This window comes from Pelophylax lessonae, assembly GCF_965119305.1.
Source record: "Pelophylax lessonae genome assembly, chromosome: 3".
Lineage (NCBI taxonomy): Eukaryota > Metazoa > Chordata > Amphibia > Anura > Ranidae > Pelophylax > Pelophylax lessonae.
In genome coordinates, this window is record NC_138770.1 from 518,849,108 (window position 1) to 518,870,222 (window position 21,115).

A 21,115-nucleotide genomic window follows, 5' to 3' on the forward strand; every position below is an offset into this window, starting at 1 on the left:
AGATGGTATTAAATCCTTTGGAAGGAGGCAATTCTACAATGAAGTCCAATGACAGAACCTCCCATGGAGTTTGGGGTATTGGTAGACTGCATAGTAGACCGGATGGTCTCGTAGTGTCAATTTTGGACCTGGCACAGACATTGCATGAAGAGACGAATTTTTGTATAGATGTTTTCATGTCAGGCCACCAGAATTGCCGAGAAATCAAATTGAAAGTCTTTGTCATACCCATATGTCCTGCCATAGGCACATCATGCGATAATTCCAAGATCTTGGTGCGTAGGGTAGGTGGTATGTAAAGTTTGTCGTTGTAGTAGAGGAAGCCTTCTGCATCGGTAGTTAGTTGTGGTGGGGGTGAATCCAACCTTATACCATGCAGAACCTCTTCCTTCAAGGAACGGACAACTCCAATAATGCGTTTGTGAGGTATTATAGGAACGGAAGGAATTTCAAAGTAGTTTTCTTCAGTTAGTCGTGATAGTGCATCCGCCTTTTTGTTCTTATCTGCAGGTGTGTAGGTCACTAGGAAGTTAAACCTTAGAAAGAATAGTGACCATCGTACCTGTCGATGCGAGAGAGTTTTGCTAGTCTGAAGATATTGGAGGTTTTTATGGTCGGTGTATATAATTATTGGTAATTGGGTGCCTTCGAGTAAATGTCGCCAATTCTCCAGAGCCAATTTTATAGCAAGCAGTTCCTTCTCACCCACGGGGTAATTTATCTCGGGACTGCTCAGGGATTTAGAAAAAAAGGCGACTGGATGAAGTGGTGAAGTGGGGGTAGGTCGTTGGGAGAGTATTGCTCCTACTGCCAGGTTTGACGCATCTACCTCCAGAATGTATTGGAGGGATGGGTCTGGATGGCGTAATATGGGAGCGGAAGTAAACCTTGTCTTTAACAAGTGGAAAGCCTTATTTGCTTCTTCTGACCATTTAAATGGTATTTTTATGCTAGTGAGCTGTGTGAGGGGTCTCACAATAGCAGAAAAGTTTTTTATGAACTTCCTGTAGAAATTTGAAAATCCCAGGAATCGCTGTAGCGCCTTGCGTGTAGTTGGTGTAGGCCAATCCTGAATGCAGGATATTTTACTCATGTCCATCTCGATTCCTGTTTTGGATATGATGTAGCCTAGAAAGAGTACCTCATCTTTATGGAACAAGCATTTCTTCAGCTTCACATAAAGATTATGTGCAAGCAATCTCGATAATACAAGTCTTACATGTCTTATGTGTTCAGACAGGGTCCGTGAATATATAAGTATATCGTCCAGATATACCACAACACAGACATCTAGTAAGTCTTTAAAAATATCGTTTATAAATCGTTGGAAAACTGCAGGGGCATTGCATAGGCCGAATGGCATCACAAGATATTCGAACAATCCGTATCTAGTTCTGAACGCAGTCTTCCACTCGTGTCCATCACGGATTCGAATGAGATTGTATGCTCCTTTCAGGTCTAATTTTGAAAAATAGGTAGCTCCACGCACCTGCTCAATGAGCTCAGGGATAAGCGGTAGAGGATAGCGATCTTTTATTGTGATAGCATTCAATTTCCTGTAGTCGATGATAGGTCTGAGACTTGAATCTTTATTGCGAACAAAAAAGTGTCCTGCTGCTGTGGAAGAAGTGGAAGGTCTAATAAAACCTTTTTCCAAGTTCTCATTCAAATAGGTTTTGAGATGGGAAAGTTCATCCTGTGAAAGAGGATAAACATGACCGAACGGCAATTTGCTATTTGGGAGTAGATCAATGCTACAATCATAGTCTCGATGAGGAGGTAATGCTTGAGCATTTTTCTCAAGAAAAACCTCAGAAAGATCCTGATAACATAGTGGTGCAATCTCATCTGTCACCACAGACAGAATCTTCCCTGAAAACGGGAGGTTACATGTTTCCTCGCAATAACAAGAAGGGAAGGTCAAGGACCGTTTCTTCCAATCTATGGTTGGTTGGTGTGTGTGCAACCAGGGAAGTCCCAACACAATGGGAAAGTGGGATGATGGTATTAAATCGAAGGTAGAAGTCTCCCTATGAGACTCGTTAATAGTGACTAGAAGTGCTTGTGTCTGATCGGTGATCGGACCAGAGGATAACGGAACACCGGTAATAAGACTTACTGAGACAGGTTTGAGTTTAGAAATAATAGGAATTTTATTTAAAGCAGCAAAACATATATCCATATAATTTCCACAAGATCCTGTGTCAATCATGGCCTTAGTAGTAATCCTGTTCTGGTCCCACTGTAATGTCAAAAAAAAAGAAATGTAGGGGTTAGTGAATGAAGTTGTCAATCCTCCTAGAGAGACATGTGAACACTCACCCTTCTTTTTATTGACTAGGGGACAGACGTTTATCTTGTGATCCGGGGATGCACAGTACAAGCAGAGATTTTCATTTTGTCTTTTGGCTTTTTCCATAGTTGATAGCGGTGGGCGTATGGTTCCTACCTCCATAGGAACGGCCAGACTCCGAGAGGAAACGGATAATGGCATTCCCATCTTTTCAGCCTTTCTTTCTCGTAGTCTTCTATCTATGGTGATACTGAGTTGTATTAATGCATCCAGGGTTTTTGGCAGATCCGCTCGGGCGAGCTCGTCCTTAACGGCTCCTGATAGGCCAAGCCTAAATTGGGTTTTCAGAGATGCATCATTCCATTCTGAATCAAGGGTCCATCTCTTGAACTCTGCGACAAAGTCTTCCACAGGCCTCCTTCCTTGTTTCAAGGATCTTAACTGAAGATCAGCAGTACTCTGCCTATTGGGGTCATCATATAGGCTAGTGAGCTCTGCCAGGAACAAGGTATAGGAGTTGAGAAGCTGGTCGTTTTTCTCAAAAAGAGAATCTGCCCAGGCTCGAGGATCGCTTGATAGGTAAGAAATAATAGTACAAACCTTAATGTGATCAGTAAGGTAGGTACGAGGTTTTAGCAAAAAAAGTAACTCACATGCGTTTTTAAATTCGCGAAATTTTTTACGATCGCCTGTAAATACCAAAGGGGGATTTATCTTGGGTTCAGGGGACTGAGCAGAGGTAAGTTGTGTCAGTCTAATTACCTGCTGCGACAGAGCCTGATTGTCTTCTTTTAATTCAGCAAGTGCGTGTATTAACGCAGATACTTGCTGTTTTAATTGTGTCACCTGAGTGGTTATTTCTGGAACTATTTCTGCTGAATCCATTTTTAGGTTCGTTCAATCTGTAACGCTCCTGCGTTTTTATATGGTGTGGATTTTCAGCTGCAGAAATAGTTCCACGTCAGTAGCCATGTAAGAGATATGCTGAGATACCATTCCCAACCTCAATGACTCATCATGTGTGGAAGGTCTTATTTCAGCCAGTAAATACACACAATTAGCAAGCTGGTTCTTAGAGTGACTTTATGCATGTGGTAACACAATGATGAAGGTTGAGGGATAGGTTGAGTGGAGGTGGTAGGTGATAGACACTTGAAGGTGAGACAGTAGCAGATGGATGCAGGAAGGTTTAGCAATGTTGTATGATAGCAGATGATAGAATAGCAGGTGGACATACAAAAGAGATCAACCCAGTGCAGAAAAGTAGCAGTAGTCTCAAGAGCTAGCAATCTAGTTTATGCAGATGTGATAAACAGTCTCTACTATGCAGAGCTAGATAGTGTAAGCTTAGTATAAGTTTATAGAGAATTCCCCTGCGGGGTACTTAGCACTATTAGCGATACAGCCGAAGGGTGGTTCAGGAGAGGCGGATGATCCAGTAGCGGGATACAGGGATCAGCGCAGCGAGGTTCCGTCAGCTAAGTAAGCTTGCAAGCATGGAAGCTTCAAGCAAGGTTAGCATCCAGATAAGGGTGTTTGAACGAACACATGTGAGTGAGAACCGACGCCTTAAATAGCCATCTAGTCCGGCGCTGAGTGATGACAGCTCCAGTCTTAAAGGTGTATGCGCACTTTTCCAAAAGTAAATGGTAGGGCGCATACACTTGTGGAAAGTGTAATTTAGGGTACCAAAGGTACCGGAACATTACAGAACTACGTCACATGCATAAATCCAAAACGAAATACTGTAATAAAGAAAAACAGTACGATCATTAATTGAATGTATTGACCAAATGATGATAAATGAATATCTTTTTAATCTTATTTTAAAGTATATTTAAAAGGGTTCCAGCCAAGGGCGGCATTGGGAATGGGGGGCGGTGTCTCTACTAACCAGGTCTGACCAAAAACCTGGAAAAAAGTGTAGGGCACCGCGGGTGCCCATATGGGCAACAAAATTGGGGCAGGAAAATTATACTCAACCCACCAAACCTCTCACAAAGATGGAAAACTCTCACCATCCCGGCCGAGCACCCATAATCACATCCACTTACCGGCAAGGATCAGGAATTAAGAATTTTTGATTAATTTCAAAGAGGATCCTCTGTTCAATTATAGTAGATGAACTACAACTGAAAAATACAAATAAAGTGTATGGTAGATACACATTAGCATGTAATGATGCATAAGACAAAGAAAAGGGACTTGTGACATATGTACTAAGTCCAATTGATCAGTCCATTACCCGAAGGTAGGGCTGAAAATGAATCAGTTGACATTTTCCTAGCCAAGAAAGGGCTTGAAACTAATGGATTCATTTATACCAGGATATTGAGTGGCCGATAAATTGAATATCTATTTAGTTTCTCGTTGTAGTAAATTTTTATCTACACTTCCTCCTCGTTCATTGAGTGGAATGTGTTCCAAAGCAAAAAAAGTCATCATTCTATCATTGAAGCTATGATAAAGACCCATATGGCGGCTAATGGGCCTTAAAACTTTTTGTTTTTTACAAGTTTAACATGATCACGAATCCGATTGAAAAAAGGCCTTTTGGTTTTTCCAACGTAGAAGGCTTTACAACTACAGGACATTATGTATACAACTCCAACAGTCTGGCAATTGGCGTAGAAGTTGGGTCTATATATTTTACCATTTGGGAGGATGATTTCACTGGTGTTAGACACATATTTGCAGAAGTTGCATCTTCTGCAAGAGTATGTGCCTGTCAGTGATTTTTTGGACTTCCCAGAAGGGGTATAGTGACTGTGGACCAATTGATCCCTTAATGATCGCGATCTTTTAAATGTTAAATGGGGACGATCCCCAATATGTTTGGATACCTTTTCATCAGCCTCCAAAAGGTACCAAAACTTTTTTAGAATTGATCGTACCTGGTCATGCTGGCCTGAGTAACGCGTGATTAGTCGTACCCCTCCAGCATTGTTTGTTCTTTTGGTGCCAAAAATTAAATTGTTTCTATCTAATTTTTTTGCCCTGTGGTAGGATCTTTTTAAACAGGCCCTACTGTAGCCTCTACATAAGAGCCGCCTTTGTAGATTTTTGGCCTCTCTCTCAAAATCCTCCAATTTAGTACAATTTCGCCGTAATCTAAGGTATTGACTATAGGGTATACTCGATACGAGCGGTTGGGGATGAGAACTATCTGCTTTCAAAATTGTGTTGCCCGCAGTAGTTTTGCGGAAAAGGGTGGAGCCTAGGGTACCATCATCACTAATGTAGATTGTAATATCCAAAAAATTCAAGGATTTCTGGTTATACATATGGGTAAACTTGAGATTGAAATCATTGGTTTTCAGAACCTCAAAAAATCTCAACAACATAGTTACTGAACCCGTCCAAATCATAAAAATGTCATCAATAAATCTTCTCCAGAGGAGCACACTGGAAAGGAAAATCTCCAGGTCATCCCTGGAGAAGAGGTCACGCTCCCACCCTCCCAGGTGCAGGTTGGCATAGGAAGGGGCACACTTGGTCCCCATAGCCAACCTGCACCTGGGAGGGTGGGAGCGTGACCTCTTCTCCAAGGATGACCTGGAGATTTTCCTTTCCAGTGTGCTCCTCTGGAGAAGATTTATTGATGACATTTTTATGATTTGGACGGGTTCATTAACTAAGATCCTACCACAGGGCAAAAAAATTAGATAGAAACAATTTAATTTTTGGCACCAAAAGAACAAACAATGCTGGAGGGGTACGACTAATCACGCGTTACTCAGGCCAGCATGACCAGGTACGATCAATTCTAAAAAAGTTTTGGTACCTTTTGGAGGCTGATGAAAAGGTATCCAAACATATTGGGGATCGTCCCCAGTTAACATTTAAAAGATCGCGATCATTAAGGGATCAATTGGTTCACAGTCACTATACCCCTTCTGGGAAGTCCAAAAAATCACTGACAGGCACATACTCTTGCAGAAGATGCTACTTCTGCAAATATGTGTCTAACACCAGTGAAATCATCCTCCCAAATGGTAAAATATATAGACCCAACTTCTACGCCAATTGCCAGACTTTTGGAGTTGTATACATAATGTCCTGTAGTTGTAAAGCCTTCTACGTTGGAAAAACCAAAAGGCCTTTTTTCTATCGGATTCGTGATCATGTTAAACTTGTAAAAAACAAAAAGTTTGAAAGCCCCATTAGCCGCCATATGGGTCTTTATCATAGCTTCAATGATAGAATGATGACTTTTTTTGCTTTGGAACACATTCCACTCAATGAACGAGGAGGAAGTGTAGATAAAAATTTACTACAACGTGAAACTAAATGGATATTCAATTTATCGGCCACTCAATATCCTGGTATAAATGAATCCATTAGTTTCAAGCCCTTTCTTGGCTAGGAAAATGTCAACTGATTCATTTTCAGCCCTACCTTCAGGTAATGGACTGATCAATTGGACTTAGTACATATGTCACAAGTCCCTTTTCTTTGTCTTATGTATCATTACATGCTAATGTGTATCTACCATACACTTTATTTGTATTTTTCAGTTGTAGTTCATCTACTATAATTGAACAGAGGATCCTCTTTGAAATTAATCAAAAATTCTTAATTCCTGATCCTTGCCGGTAAGTGGATGTGATTATGGGTGCTCGGCAGGAATGGTGAGAGTTTTCCATCTTTGTGAGAGGTTTGGTGGGTTGAGTATAATTTTCCTGCCCCAATTTTGTTGCCCATATGGGCACCCGCGGTGCCCTACACTTTTTTCCAGGTTTTTGGTCCGACCTGGTTAGTAGAGACACCGCCCCCCATTCCCAATGCCGCCCTTGGCTGGAACCCTTTTAAATATACTTTAAAATAAGATTAAAAAGATATTCATTTATCATCATTTGGTCAATACATTCAATTAATGATCGTACTGTTTTTCTTTATTACAGTATTTCGTTTTGGATTTATGTATGTGACGTAGTTCCCATTAAATCCATTATAGTGCCAATTGAATGCATTCGTGCTAGATTATAGTTTTTAGTGATCTATCTGCTCTAGATATTGATTTCCTTCTGAATGTCTGGTTTGGTCTTTCTGGGACCTTTTTTCTGCTTAGATGGGTCTTTTCCCTCTATTCAGCTTGCATCTTTCCATCTTTATCTTCTTGCTGACAGCTATGGACATGGCAACCGGACCGGATGCTGTCATCCTCGACTTCCGGTTTCCGGTTTGATGATGTGACGCGGTTGCGTCCTATTGACGCACTTTAACATTGGGCTCCAGTTGGACGGCGGGGTATGTCTCGCTCTCACTCCCTCGGTGACGTCAGACGCCGAGGGAGTGGAGGAGATGTTTAAATGCCGGCGCACATGGTCAGTATACCACTAGACCACCGGGGAATATGACGCTTGTTTGGAGACACACGCGGTAATGGAATTTCCTTTTTGGCTTTTGCTCTATCTTTTGACTAATCTAACATGGCTATTGAAATACCCCTTTATATATATATTTTGCCTTGTTTCCTATGCAGCTCTGCATCTGAGCAAACCATTTAAAGATCCTTCGGAATCAGATAAATCCTTATGGGATTGTTACACAATACCCTAAGAACCTGGACTTGCATTACACTGGATTACCAGGGTAAATAGCATTCATGTTTATATTTTACATCTTTTTCAATAAATATTATCATGGCTATTTTTTCCTATGGAGGATATACTCATGGAACTATTTTAATAGTTTTGAAGGAGTCCTTCTCTCTTTCCTGATCTGGTGGGATATCCATTTCCTCATCATTACCATTAAGGCACTTTCCAGGGTACTCCTATGTCATTTAGCTAATTGGTAATTATACCATTAGTTTAAAATGGTATAGGTAATTATAATTGGTAATTGGTAATTATACCATTAGTTTAAAACGGCACAGTGGTGTAATGGTTAGCACTTTCACCTAGCAGCAAGAGGGTCGCTGGTTCGAATCCCAACCACGACACTACCTGCCTGGAGTTTGCATGTTCTCCCTGTGCCTGCGTGGGTTTCCTCCGGGTACTCCGGTTTCCTCCCACACTCAAAAGACATGCTGGTAGGTTAATTGGATCCTGTATAAAACTGTCCCTACTATGTGTGTATGAATGTGAGTTAGGGACCTTAGGTTGTAAGCTCCTTGAGGGCAGGGACTGATGTGAATGTGCAATGTATATGTAAAGCGCTGCGTAAATTGACAGCGCTATATAAGAACCTGAAATAAATAAATAAATAAATAAATAATTTCCATTGATTCATTCATAAGGTATTTATGCCAATTATATTCCTATATTGCAGTTTCATCATCATTTTTTCGTGTGCTACTCTTGGCTTTGCTTGCATCTCCTCTATGGGCTAACGTTATGGGGTCAGGTCTCTCAATCCCCTCCTCTCCACCCACCCTTGCCTTTGCACCCACGTCATCTCCACCCCCGGCAAACAAAAGGGTTTAGGTCTTCTTAAGGTATATTTTGTTGATATTATATCTACTGATATCATGGAATTTTTTGGGCATTCAATATAGGACCGTTGATACATGCCCCATGTTTTGATTGTACTTGTTCTATTTTCACTCTTTTTCTTTTGTAATTTAGAAATGTTCACTCTCGAGAAATGTTTATCAAACTCCTGAAGAAGCTATTATGAAGATGGCGAAACATGTAGAGTTGACATTATTGAGTACATTTTTGTGCTTTTAACATTTTAATCGATGTTTGTTATGTCCTAGTCTTTTGTGTACAATAAAATGTGATTTTTTGAGAATTCTGATTTTTCTCCATCATTTGCACCTTAAAAGTCCCACTTTGCCCCTTCCAGTTGTAGTTACCATTTGTTTAGGGATGTGGTGCTTCTAACTGTCTCAAATCTCTGGCAATATTTTCTAAATTTCATTGTAAATGGATGGTTATCAGTGACCATCATCTCTGTGATTACTCTGTCCAGCTGTTGGGATCTTCCATCCAATTTTAGCGACCTGTTTTTTTTTCTGAAACATATCTGTATTGTTGCCTGGGATAGTGATGTTTCACCTTGTGATTCATTTAGTTTTTTCTGTGCTGCATGATATAATTCAACATGATGAACTCTTAGATAGACCCAAAGATTTGACGTATTTTTGTTTTTTGCAGTTATTGATCCCATGCTTACATTGTATGTGCACGTGTTGCACACTGCTGCTTTTCCTGGAGATGGAGATGAGAAATAGTCACAGACCACACTTTTAATTTTTATATCTGCATCCATCTCCATTGAAATTTGAAAGGCACTACTGAAATTGAATATAGGCTTAAAAAAACTGTCTGGCTGGCACCCTGTGGTGATGAGTGGCTGGCACCCTTTGGTGGGTGGCTGGCTGGCACCCTGTGGTGGGTGGCTGGCTGGCTGGCACCCTTTGGTGGGTGGCTGGCTGGCACCCTTTGGTGAGTGGCTGGCTGGCACCCTCTGGTGGGTGGCTGGCTGGCACCCTTTGGTGGGTGGCTGGCACCCTGTGGTGGGTGGCTGGCTGGCACCCTGTGGTGGGTTGCTGGCTAGTACCCTTCGGTGGGTGGCTGGCTGGCACCCTTTGGTGGGTGGCTGGCTGGCACTCTGTGTTGGGTGGCTGGCTGGCAACCTTTGGTGGGTGGCTGGCTGGTAACCTTTGGTGGGTGGCTGGATGGCACCCTGTGGTGGGTGGCTGGATGGCACCCTGTGGTGGGTGGGTGGCTGGCTGGCACCCTTTGGTGGGTGGCTGGCTGGCCCCCTGTGGTGGGTGTCTGGCTGGCTGGCACCCTGTGGTGGCTGGCTGGCACCCTGTGGTAGGTGGGTGGGTGGCTGGCTGACTGGCACCCTGTGGTGGGTGGCTGGCACCCTTTGGTGGGTGGCTGGCTGGCACCCTGTGGTGGGTGGCTGGCTGGCACCCTGTGGTGGGTGGCTGGCACCCTTTGGTGGGTGGCTGGCTGGCACCCTATGGTGGGTGGCTGGCTGACTGGCACCCTGTAGTTGGTGGCTGGCTGGCACCTTTTGGTGGGTGGGTGGCTGGCTGGCACTCTGTGTGGTGGGTGGCTGGCTGGTACAGGCCAATGGCCTGTGGCTGGCTAGCTGGTATAGGCAGGGCCTGTGGCTGGCTGGCTGGTACAGGCCTGTGGGTGTGTGGGTGGCTGGCTGGCACCGGGCAGCTGTGGGTGGGCGTATGTATGGCGGCTGTGTTAAACACACTGTGCACTGTACACTGCACTGTACACTCACTGTCCCGAGTCCCAGACTCCAGACGAGGCTGAGGGAGGCGGCCTAAGATGGCAGAAGCTGTCCCAGTGCGCGGAGGTGTGTGGTGCAAAATACGCAATAACGTCACGACAATATCGACAATATCAGTAACCTCCGGGGCCGATTCCGATATATCGGGGAAAGTGCATATCAGCCCTCAATATATTGGCGTTGTCGATAATTGGTCAATACCTAGTTTGCGCTAAATACAACATACAGGCAATAGTGAATTTACACTTTTATTATCGCATGCATTAAGTGGTCGTGTGACCCTCATAACACATGTGATAACCTTTAGTGAATTGTACCCAGCGAGTTTATTTACCACTAAACAGTCTTTTGTCTATTTCAAGGCACTAACTTACAGTCATGTTAACGGTATCCATATTGGTGTTAAAATGCCTGCAGTGACTTTCATTCAACCAGGTGTGTCTGAGGGGCTGAGGTTGTTCTTGGAGTCGAGGTGCAGAACAGAGAACACATATTGCCAAGCTGCTCCTTCGAGGGTAGTGCTACACACACTTGCAGAGTTTTTACCAATTCCTTAAGTTAAAAAATCCATCAATAACCACTTATGGACCACCCGTCGCAGTTTTACTGCGGCAGGCAGCCCCTCCTGCACGAGCCGACGTAGCACTATGTCGGTTGCGCGCCTGGTGCTAGGGGGCGAGTGCGCGCCGCTGCCGGCGAGCTCCTGCCCCACTGTTTTAAACACAGCTGACCGTTCTTCTTTCTGGAATGATCACAGAGTGCCTGTGATCCTTCTATATAGGATCACAGGTCTCTATGATAATTTCAAAAGCCCCTCCCCTCCACAGTTAAAAACACTCCCCTAGGCTTACATTTAACCCCTTGATCACCCACTGTGTTAACCCCTTCCCTGTCAATGTCATTATTACAGTAACAATGCATAATTTTAGCACTGATTACTGTATTAATGTCACTGGTCCCCCCAAAAGTGTCAAAAATGTCAGTTAGGGGTCCGATCTGTCCGCCGCAATGTTGCAGTCCCGCTAAAAATCGCAGCTCACCGACATTACTAATAAAAAAAAAAAACAATAAAAATGACATAAGTCTTTCCCCTAGTTTGTAGACGCGGTAACTTTTCCAAACAATCAAAATACGCTTATTGCAATTTTTTGTACCAAAAATATGTAGCAGAATACAAATTGGCCTAAAAGGATGAATCATTTTGATTTTAAATTTTGTTTTTTGGGAATGTTATATAGCAGAAAGTGAAAAATATATATATTTTTTTTCAGAATTGTTGCTCTTTTTTTGTTTATAGCGCAAAAAATAAAAATCGCGCAGGTGATCAAATACCTCCAAAAGAAAGCTCTATTTGTGTGAAAAAAAGGACATCAATTTTATTTCGGTACACCGTCGCATGACCGCGCAATTTTCCGTTAAAGTAACGCAGCGCCGATTCGCAAACAATTGCCTGGTCATTAAGGGGGCAAATCCTTCCGGTCCAAAACTGGTTAATAACTTTGTGCAGTGATGCAGATTCATGTCAATCACCATGAACAACATCTGCTGAAAGAAAAAGGTCCCCCCGACATGATCACTTCCTGTCATTGGCTTATCTCCAAATGACATCTCCTGGTCCCCACAGCTAAAAATAAACAAAGATGCGGGGCCTTTTGGGTCGGGTTAATGTCATTGCCCACATAAGGCCATGTTGCCATATTTGGACAGCCATGTCAGTGCTGTTGCTGCCCCTTTATATACATGGCCAGGGACTACCGACCAGAAAATGAATGAGGCTGGTAATCACAGATTGTGGTGAGTTCCGGCCCCTGCTGCTTCTCTAAAGCGGAACGCCACCCAAAAGGTAAAGTTATGCTTTAAGGAATTGTCCCCCGCTCCTCTTGCAGATTTGGCACTTTTGAGGAGCGGGGGGGGGGGGGGTGAAGGAGGTACCGGATTTTGACAGTTATCTCTTCCCACTTCCGTTCGGCGCTCCGCAACGGAAGTTCTCCTTTCTCCCACCCCCTGTTGTCTTCTGGGATACTGACAGGTCTCAGAAGACTGCATCCACCAATCCAGGATGCGACTCGTGACTCGCGCATGCGCAGTGTGCGCACCGGCTGTGAAGCCACAAGCTGTCACAGCCAGGTGCCCATAGTGAAGATGCCGGCGCCACCGAGGAAGGACGGAGGAAGTTGGTTGGGGTGAGCTCACTGCTGGACCGTGGGACAAGTGACTAGCTGTTTTTTAAAAGTCAGCAGCTCCACTTTTTGTAGCTGCTGACTTTTATTTATTTTTTTATAGCTGACTGAAGCTCCTCTTTAACAACTATTGCCAGAAAGCTGTCATATACTATAGAGAAAGAAAAACTGATACTACCTATGGTGTTTGGCTGTGGTCAAGCAAGCAAGGTTTGGGCAAAACCAAAAACACATCCTTACTTATGATTCTGTGAGCCATATGCATCCTTTAGTGGGGGGGGGGGGGGGGAGAGATAAGGATACAGTATGTCTAAACTGCATGTTATAGAGAAAGAAGGAGTGGATTTAAAACAACTAATGTAGCGTATTATAAAGGGTTAAATTATGTTTAAATCCTAGAAGAATGTAAAAATTCACTTTAAAGCTCTTGTTATGTAATTTTACCAATTACCAAATCCTAAAAAGACATTTTTCTACAGGGGTTGATCCCCTAACAGTATTCAGGGCAGTATTCTAAAATAAATTGGTATTTGGACAAAATATTTTATCATAAATATAGTATTAGGGATGTATGGTGCAAAATTGCTGGAAAATAAGGAAAAGTTTCCTTATGTAATGATACAGTAGATTGTCTTCCACCCACCTCTCTCCAGCATTATTGTTTAGTTGTTTTTCTGACATTTTGCTTCTGTGTTGGCATGCCATATTAAATTTGTGTATGCCCAATTTTAATAATATATGATGCAGATGTTTTCAAAGACAAATTAAAGCTTTGGAGCAGTTGTTTAGAATAAATGGCACGTTGCAACTTCACTTGGCAATGATATTTATATATAGATATACCAGTGAAAGGAACCAAGTCGGAAGTGAATTGCGCCGGCTTCCAAATTAGTACAGATTATTAGTGGCTGTCACACAAAGTGTGCATGCGGGGTGCTAAGCTACAATTTTGGTGACTTCTGTTCATTTAAGCCTTCAATAATTTCACCCGACCCACCGCAGGAAAGCAGTGGGAGGGTTTTGTGTAGGAGAGTTGGATAACTTGCTCTGAATCACAGTTTTTGTTTGTGTGCATGTATTTTTTTATTTTACGTCTTTCTGTTGTTTTTTTTTCACAGGGGTGTTGGAGAAAGATTGTAGTGGATGACACTCTTCCATTTGGCGAAGATGGCAAGTTGCTTCTCCCAGCAACAATATGTGAAGCTGAACTGTGGCCAATGTTATTATCCAAAGCTATCATTAAGATTGCAAGTATAGAGTATGTCCAATTTTATATTGTCTTAAACTATTTTTAATATCCTTGTATTCTTGTTTAACCACTTCAACCCCCGGAAGGTCTTACTCCCTTCCTGACCAGACCAGTTTTTGCAATACAGCACTGCGTTGCTTTAACTGACAATTGCGCGGTCATGCGATGCTGAACCCAAAAATAAAATTGCTTTACTTTTTTCCTACAAATAGAGCTTTCTTTTGGTGGTATTTGATCACCTCTGCGGTTTTTATTTTTTGCGCTATAAACAAAAAAATACAGACAATTTTGAAAAAAAAACAATTTCTCAATTTCTCCATAGCGGAGAAGGATCTGGATGTTCTGGTAGATCACAGGCCTAATAATAGCATGTAATGCCAAGCTGCGGTTTCCAAAGCAAGCAAAGTCCTTTCTTGTATTAACCTCCCTGGCGGTATGATTCTTTTGGATTTTAGGTGCTGAAAGCGGTACCATTATTTTGCATGTAATTCTTGTGAATGAGCAGCCCAAACCAACTGTATACATTTATTATATATATACGTATATATATATATATACACACATGTATATATATACGTATATATACACACATGTATATATATACGTATATATATATATATACATAAAAAGTACAGTAAAACTGCAGGAAAGGGCACTGGGGGGCAAACTAATGTGATTTTTTTATTTTGAACTGTATCAGTGTGTTTGGTGTGTTTTACATTTGAATTTGCCGCCGGTTCCACCCCCCTGCGAACGTCACGTCGCAGGAGATGGAAGCTGGGGCACGGAGAGGATCAGGAGGAAGAACCGCCGCTAGACACCACCGGGACACATCGCTGGATCCCGGTGACAAGGTAAGTAACCCTGCTTACAGGATCCAGCGATGCTTCTGGCGGTACCCCGAGTGTGGCTCGGGGTTACCGCTTTTGGCTCTGAAATTTAACCCCGAGCCACGCTCGGGAATACTGCTAAGAAGGTTAACAGAGGCATGGACTCCAGAGAGAGAGATATCATTTTACCCCTGTACAAATCATTAGTAAGACCTCATCTGGAATATGCAGTTCAGTGTTGGGCACCAGTTCTCAAAAAGGATATCGGGGGAACTGGAGAAAGTGCAGAGAAGGGCAACCAAACTGATAAGTGGCATGGAGGAGCTCAGCTACGAGGAAAGATTAGAGGCGCTGAATTTATTCTCTCTTGAGAAGATAAGATTAAGGGGGGATATGATCAACATGTATAAATACATAAGGGGTCCATATAGTGAACTTGGTGTTGAGTTATTCAATTTAAGGTCATCACAGAGGACAAGGGGGTACACTTTATGTCTAGAGGAAAACAGATTTAATCTGGAGCAGGACTCGTCTGGTTCCTGGTATGATGAGTAGTTGTCCCCCCTCTCCCCCTGGAGGGTTTTGGGGTGGACATGGGCCCATCCTTGGGATGGTTGGACCCCTGGTTCCCCTCCTTCCCATCAGGCACCTCCCTCTGTCATCTGTCACCCCCTCCACATATAGGGTGGGGCAGGGCGCTATGCTGACGATGGGGGCACCGCCGGCAAACGGATTGATCGACTGTGCGGGGAGGTTGGTTGTACCTAGTGGGGGCTCCTGCCAGGGCCCCCGTCCTGCCTGGGTCTGTCCTTGAGGCCTGGGTGGTGAGTCTGGTGGGGTTCTCTCCCTCTCTGCTGAGGATCGCTTGGTGCTTGTGCCTGGAGACCAAGTGGTGCTGCCAACATGGTGGGGGTTGTCCCTTGCAGCGTTTTACACTTTTTGTGGGGTCCCCCTGGTGACTCATGGAGTCTTTGGAGCACATCTCCCCACCTGAACCCCTCTCTGAGGCTGTGGGGCCCTCGGGGTCCCACACATTCATCGATGCACTCATCTTCGGGCGAGAGGCTAGCAAAAAGTGCCCCCGACTTCCCATGCCTCATCTGTCTCATCAGATCTAATTTGGCCACCACAAACGTGGGTCACCATGCTGGGTCTGCAACCATGCGCCCGGAATCCTCTGATAGTGAGGATGATTCCTCCACTTGTGCAACCGCACACGAAAGGGCGCTGGTGGAAGCACTGATTGTATCGATGTGTGAGACATTGAAGATGGAGGATGCAGGTGCAGCTGCGATGGTGGTGCAGGTTCCATTTGGCATCACAAGCCATCCAGAGTGGCAAAGGTGTTTCCTTTCCCTGCCTATTTTGACTGAATTGTTGCTAAAGAGTGGGGACGACCAAAGCGTCCCCGTGGGGTCCTTAAGCACTTTACTAGGTGTTACCCCTACAAGGAGTCCCTTCTTAAGAAGTGGACGGTTCCACCGGTGGTGGACCCTCTGGTTTCAGATTGAACAAGGCAACTGTGATTCCGGGTGAAGAGTCCCCGGACTTTAAGGATCTGGCTGACAGGAAGGCGGAGGCTGTGGCCAGCAATATGTACACTCTGGCTGGTTCGGCACTTATGCCGGTATTCGTCATTGCCCTGGCGTCCCAAACTCTGACCAAGTGGACTAAGCTATTATGCCATGACCTGGAGTGAGAACAGCTCCCCCCTGCCTTTACTAGGCTGGTGGACCAGCTGGTCCAGGGGCTGCAGTTTATCTGTGATGCCTCTTTAGATGCAGCTTCCCTAGTGGCTCGGCTCTCTGTTTTGACAGTGGTCCTTCGGCGTATGTTTTGGCTCAAATGCTGGTCTGTGGACGAGACTTCTAAAAAGGCCTTGATTGACCTTCCCTTTAACCTCCTTAGCGGTATTCACGAGTTTGGCTCATGGTTAAATTTCAGTGCAATTAGCGGTAACCCCGAGCCACACTCGGGGTACCGCCAGGAGCATCGCTGGATCCTGAAAGAGGGGTTACTTACCTTATCCCCGGGATCCAGCGATGTATCCCGGCGGTGTGTGGCGGCCGGATCTTCCGCCCGATGCTTGTGAGCCCCGGCTTCCATCTCCTGCTACGTGACACTCGCAGGGGGGTGGAAACGGCGGCAAATTCAAAAAGTTATACACACAAACACACTGATTACAATACAAAATAAAATAAATTGACATTACCCCCAAGTGCCCTTTCCTGCAGTTTTACACGTATATCTATATATATGTATACACACACACACATATATATAAAATACATGCATACATATATATATTGTGACAGGAAGTCAGGTAAATCTGTGGATGTAGTCACAGACAGGAGATACATTTCCACCTGGTTTAGAAAATTCACCAATTACTATAGGGTGTCGGCTGAAAAGTTAGCCAGGATGGCTTAAGGAAGTTGAAAGGCCTTCAGCTGTTCAGAATGAGGAAGTTAAGGTCTCTATAATTTGTCCAAAGGAAGTTCTATTGAAGGCTGCCTCCTGACGCTGTGTGAGCTGGGGAGAGGAGGACAGTCAGATGTGTGCCTCCCGATGCCGTGTGGGCATGGGAGAAGGATTGCTGCCTCCTGACGCCGTGTGGGTAGAGGAGGACAGTCAGATGTGTGCCTCCCGACGCTGTGTGAGCATGGGAGAAGACCTCCTGAAGTGATGTGCCCTGAGGAGGGTAAAAAGTGTGAAGATAATCAAGGTGAGGTCTGGTCTATTTCTATGTGAAAAGAAATAAATGAACTGTTTGCTATGTGAAGAGATAAGCAAAGGAATGGTTGCTATATGAAGAGACAAACAAAGGAATGTGTTCTATGTGAAGAGTAAAGGGACATGTTCAATGGACATTTGTTGTGTGAAGAAAAAACATGGACTATTGAGTGTCTGCTGTAGGATCAGCAAAGTTTGCCCAACAGTAGGTTGGAGACAGACTCCGTAGGTAGGTTCCTGTATGTGAGAAGGTAGCCGCCCACAGTGGCAAGGATTTATTTTGTTTTATTTTTGTTTTGATGTTTTTGAGGCTTGCACTTGTGTGAAGTAAATTGCAAGAATAAACCAAACTGTTGTTTGCAACCACTTCGCGGCTATCTCCCTGTGTAAACGCACCCCCCCAAGGGGTCATCCATACCCGCCACCGAGCTAATCTCCCACATATGGCGGAGGTATGCATTGGGCAGAAGCAGAGATCCCTGCAAAGAAGTGCATATGTTCTATGAACTTTGTCTGGTGCATGAGATTGCACAATCTATGTGTACAGGAGAGGAAATCCTGAAAGAGAAAAAACTACTTGTTTTAAAGAGACAGTGGTCTCAAAATTTTTGATGGACTTTGTTGTGTCTGGTGCATGAGACTGCACAAACTGTGTCTGCAGGAGAAGAGAACTTGCAAGAGAGAGAAAAACTACTAGTTTTAAAGAGACAGTGGTCTCAAAATTTTTTGCTGGACTGTGAAAAATTTATTGTGGAGTTATTGAAGATGGGGCGATCAAAACGCCTGAAAGATGCAAAGATAGCTGAAATGAGAGACTGGATTCTATGGATGGAGGGGATGTTACCGCCTGAACGAGCCCCATCCATGCCTGAACAGAATCTGCTAAAGAGAAAGGTTGTTGTCCCTAGCAACACTGAGGCAAATGCAGCTCAACAGCAGGCAAATGCGGATTTTCAGCGGAGCTTTGCAGCTCAACAAAAGGCTCACCACGAGAGCATGGCAGGCTGGAAACAGAGACGCCAGCAGCAAATGGAGGCCATCGGTTTGGAGGAAACCGAGTATGTGTTCAGGGCTTAGTTGGATGCCTTGCAACGGAAAATGGAAGAAAAGGAACACGCCCTGGAGTTGCTTAGGATGGAGCACAGAAACTTGCAGGCTCAGGTGTTACAGTGGGAAGAATCCACTGCTCTTCTTTTTTCCGAGTTACAAAAACGCAGAGAGACTATACAGTAATGGAGAAAGATACCATCCTCATGGAGAAGGAAATTGAAGTTAAGACTTTGCAGGAGCAAAGTATGGGTGAAATGTTGGAGTTGCGTAATCAGCTGGAAAAAAGTCTTCAGTCTTTGGAAGCTACAAAAATAGACCTGCAGGATGCAGGAACAAAATGTCGCTCTGAAAACGACATTGTCTCTCAGCGACAAGGAGAAAAATGATAGAGAGGCTAAATTACTGAGTACTGTGTATGAGCTCACCACTTTGAGCAATGTGGTAGATGAATTACGTGCAGACTGTGAAAGCTGGAAAGATGAAGCCCAACGTGCCCAGCAGCAGTTAAAGGAGAAAGAAGCCTGTGTGGCAGAATTACATTCTCATTCCCAGAAGCTAGCCAATGAGGTGAAGGCTCTTATGCAGGGAAAAGGAGATTCTGAACACAAGAGAAAAAAAGTAGAGGCACAGCTGCAGGAATCGCAAGTCAAGGTGTCAGAAGGTGACCGATTGTGTGCTAAGCTATCAGAGAAGGCAAACCAACTGCAGGTTGAGTTGGACAATGTCACAAATCAGCTTTCTCAAGCAGACAGTAAATCTAGAGAAATTGCCAAAGATTTCTCTATCTTGGAATCGCAGCTGCAAAACACTCAGGAACTCTTACAGGAAGAGAGGTGTCAAAGGCTGAGTTTGAGCACAAAACTCAAACAAATGGAAGATGAGAAAAATGGCTTCCTGGAGCAATTAAAAGAGGAGGGGGAAGCAAAGAAAAACCTATCAGAGCAAGTCGCAACATTGCAAGCTCAGATAGGAGATATGAAAAACGCATGGAAGAAAGCGTTGGTTCATTAGAAAATGTTGAAGATGTGAAAAAGAAGTTTGATCAGATGATTGGTGAGGAGAAGACTGTGTCTGCAAAATATGCAAAAGAACGCGACCGCGCAGAAGCGGAGGCACGTGATAAAGAGAGCAAAGCCCTGTTCTTGGCTCGCTCCTTGGAGGAAGCTCTAGAGTGTAAGGTTGAACTAGAAAGAGTTAACAAACAGCTGTGTACAGAAATGGAAGATTTGGTCAGTTCCAAGGATGATGTTGGGAAAAGAGTTCAGGAGCTAGAAAAGTCTAAGCAAGCCTTAGAACAGCAAGTAGAAGAGATGAAGATTCCGTTGCAGGAACTTGAAGAGGAATTACAGGCAACAGAGGATCTGTCCCAAAGAGGGGATAGTGTGCCTGATGCAGTTTATAAAAGGATCAGTGTTTTGGGGTCTGTCCTGAGTGAGCATCAGAAATTTGATGACATGTTGTTTGAATCACCCCTCTGGAATAATTATTTCCTTCAAAAACGCCACCTAGTGGAGAAAACTAAGGCTGTTGGTGAAAACGTGAAGCAAATGAATAAGTGCCTTTCAGGGAATATTTCCAAAATGGAACTGGTGAAAGACAGGTGGCAGAAGTTTGAGCGTGATCTTGAGATACATTCCATGTGGAGTTCAGATAAAGAAAAGGAGCTACAAGGGAAAAGTAATGCAATAGCAGAGAGTGCATTGAAGAAACCTGTAATAGACTGTGTTGCAGTTCCATGCTCCTTCATTGATGCAGAGAGGAGGTCTGTAATGGATACCACCCAGATCGCTGGGTTCAACTGTCTACGGCTAATTAATGAAGCTACTGCCTTTGACCCATATGATGGTGGAAGGAAAGGTGATGATGTCGCTGGAAAAATGAACAGGGGTCACTTTGAAGAAATGTGTGACAGCCTGTTGTCGCAAATGGAAGGCCTTCTGCACAGCATCTTAGAGCAAGCTAAGCTCAAGAAAGAAGATCATTCCCTTTTACAACAAAGAGTCAATGATTGTGTACAGCTGTATGGAGAGGCAACTCAAGTCACAGAGGGACGTCAAGAGTCCCTACTTGGATCAAAGCCAAGTGAAGCAGAGGTTCTCAAAGTTTTGTGGAAATCATTTATTGATTGCAGAGAGAGGCGGCTCAAGAATGTTGAAGACTTTAAGACTAGCACAATTGAGTTGCCTATGGATCACGGACCTCCATGGTGGATAGGACAGACGGTTATGCAGGACAAACTTGAGAAGGAGTGAAATGGCAAAAATGCAGTTGAAGAAGATGTATATGAGATAAGAGACAAACTGTGTGGCATTTCTGAGAAATCTGTCAATGAAGATGACAGAAACAGTTTCATCCGGAAGCTTGAAGATACTAAGAGGCTTATCAGTGAGAGTCAAGAGCAGTACCTGACACATGCGTGCCTGGAAAACTGTGTCCCAACCCTAGGGTTGAAACAAGAAGGGGGGGAGGTATGTGACAGGAAGTCAGGTAAATCTGTGGATGTAGTCACAGACAGGAGATACATTTCCACCTGGTTTAGAAAATTCACCAATTACTATAGGGTGTCGGC

The 21,115-nt window shown here is 43.9% G+C and overlaps 1 protein-coding gene across 1 annotated transcript in view; it reads left to right on the top strand.

Annotated features, from left to right (window-relative positions):
• ADGB (androglobin) overlaps positions 1-21,115 on the top strand; it is a 488,973-nt gene that overhangs the window by 115,382 nt on the left and 352,476 nt on the right. The window contains exon 4 of the mRNA XM_082252536.1: positions 13,803-13,942. Coding sequence (XP_082108662.1) covers positions 13,803-13,942 — 140 coding nt within the window. The remainder of the gene's footprint in view (positions 1-13,802; positions 13,943-21,115) is intronic.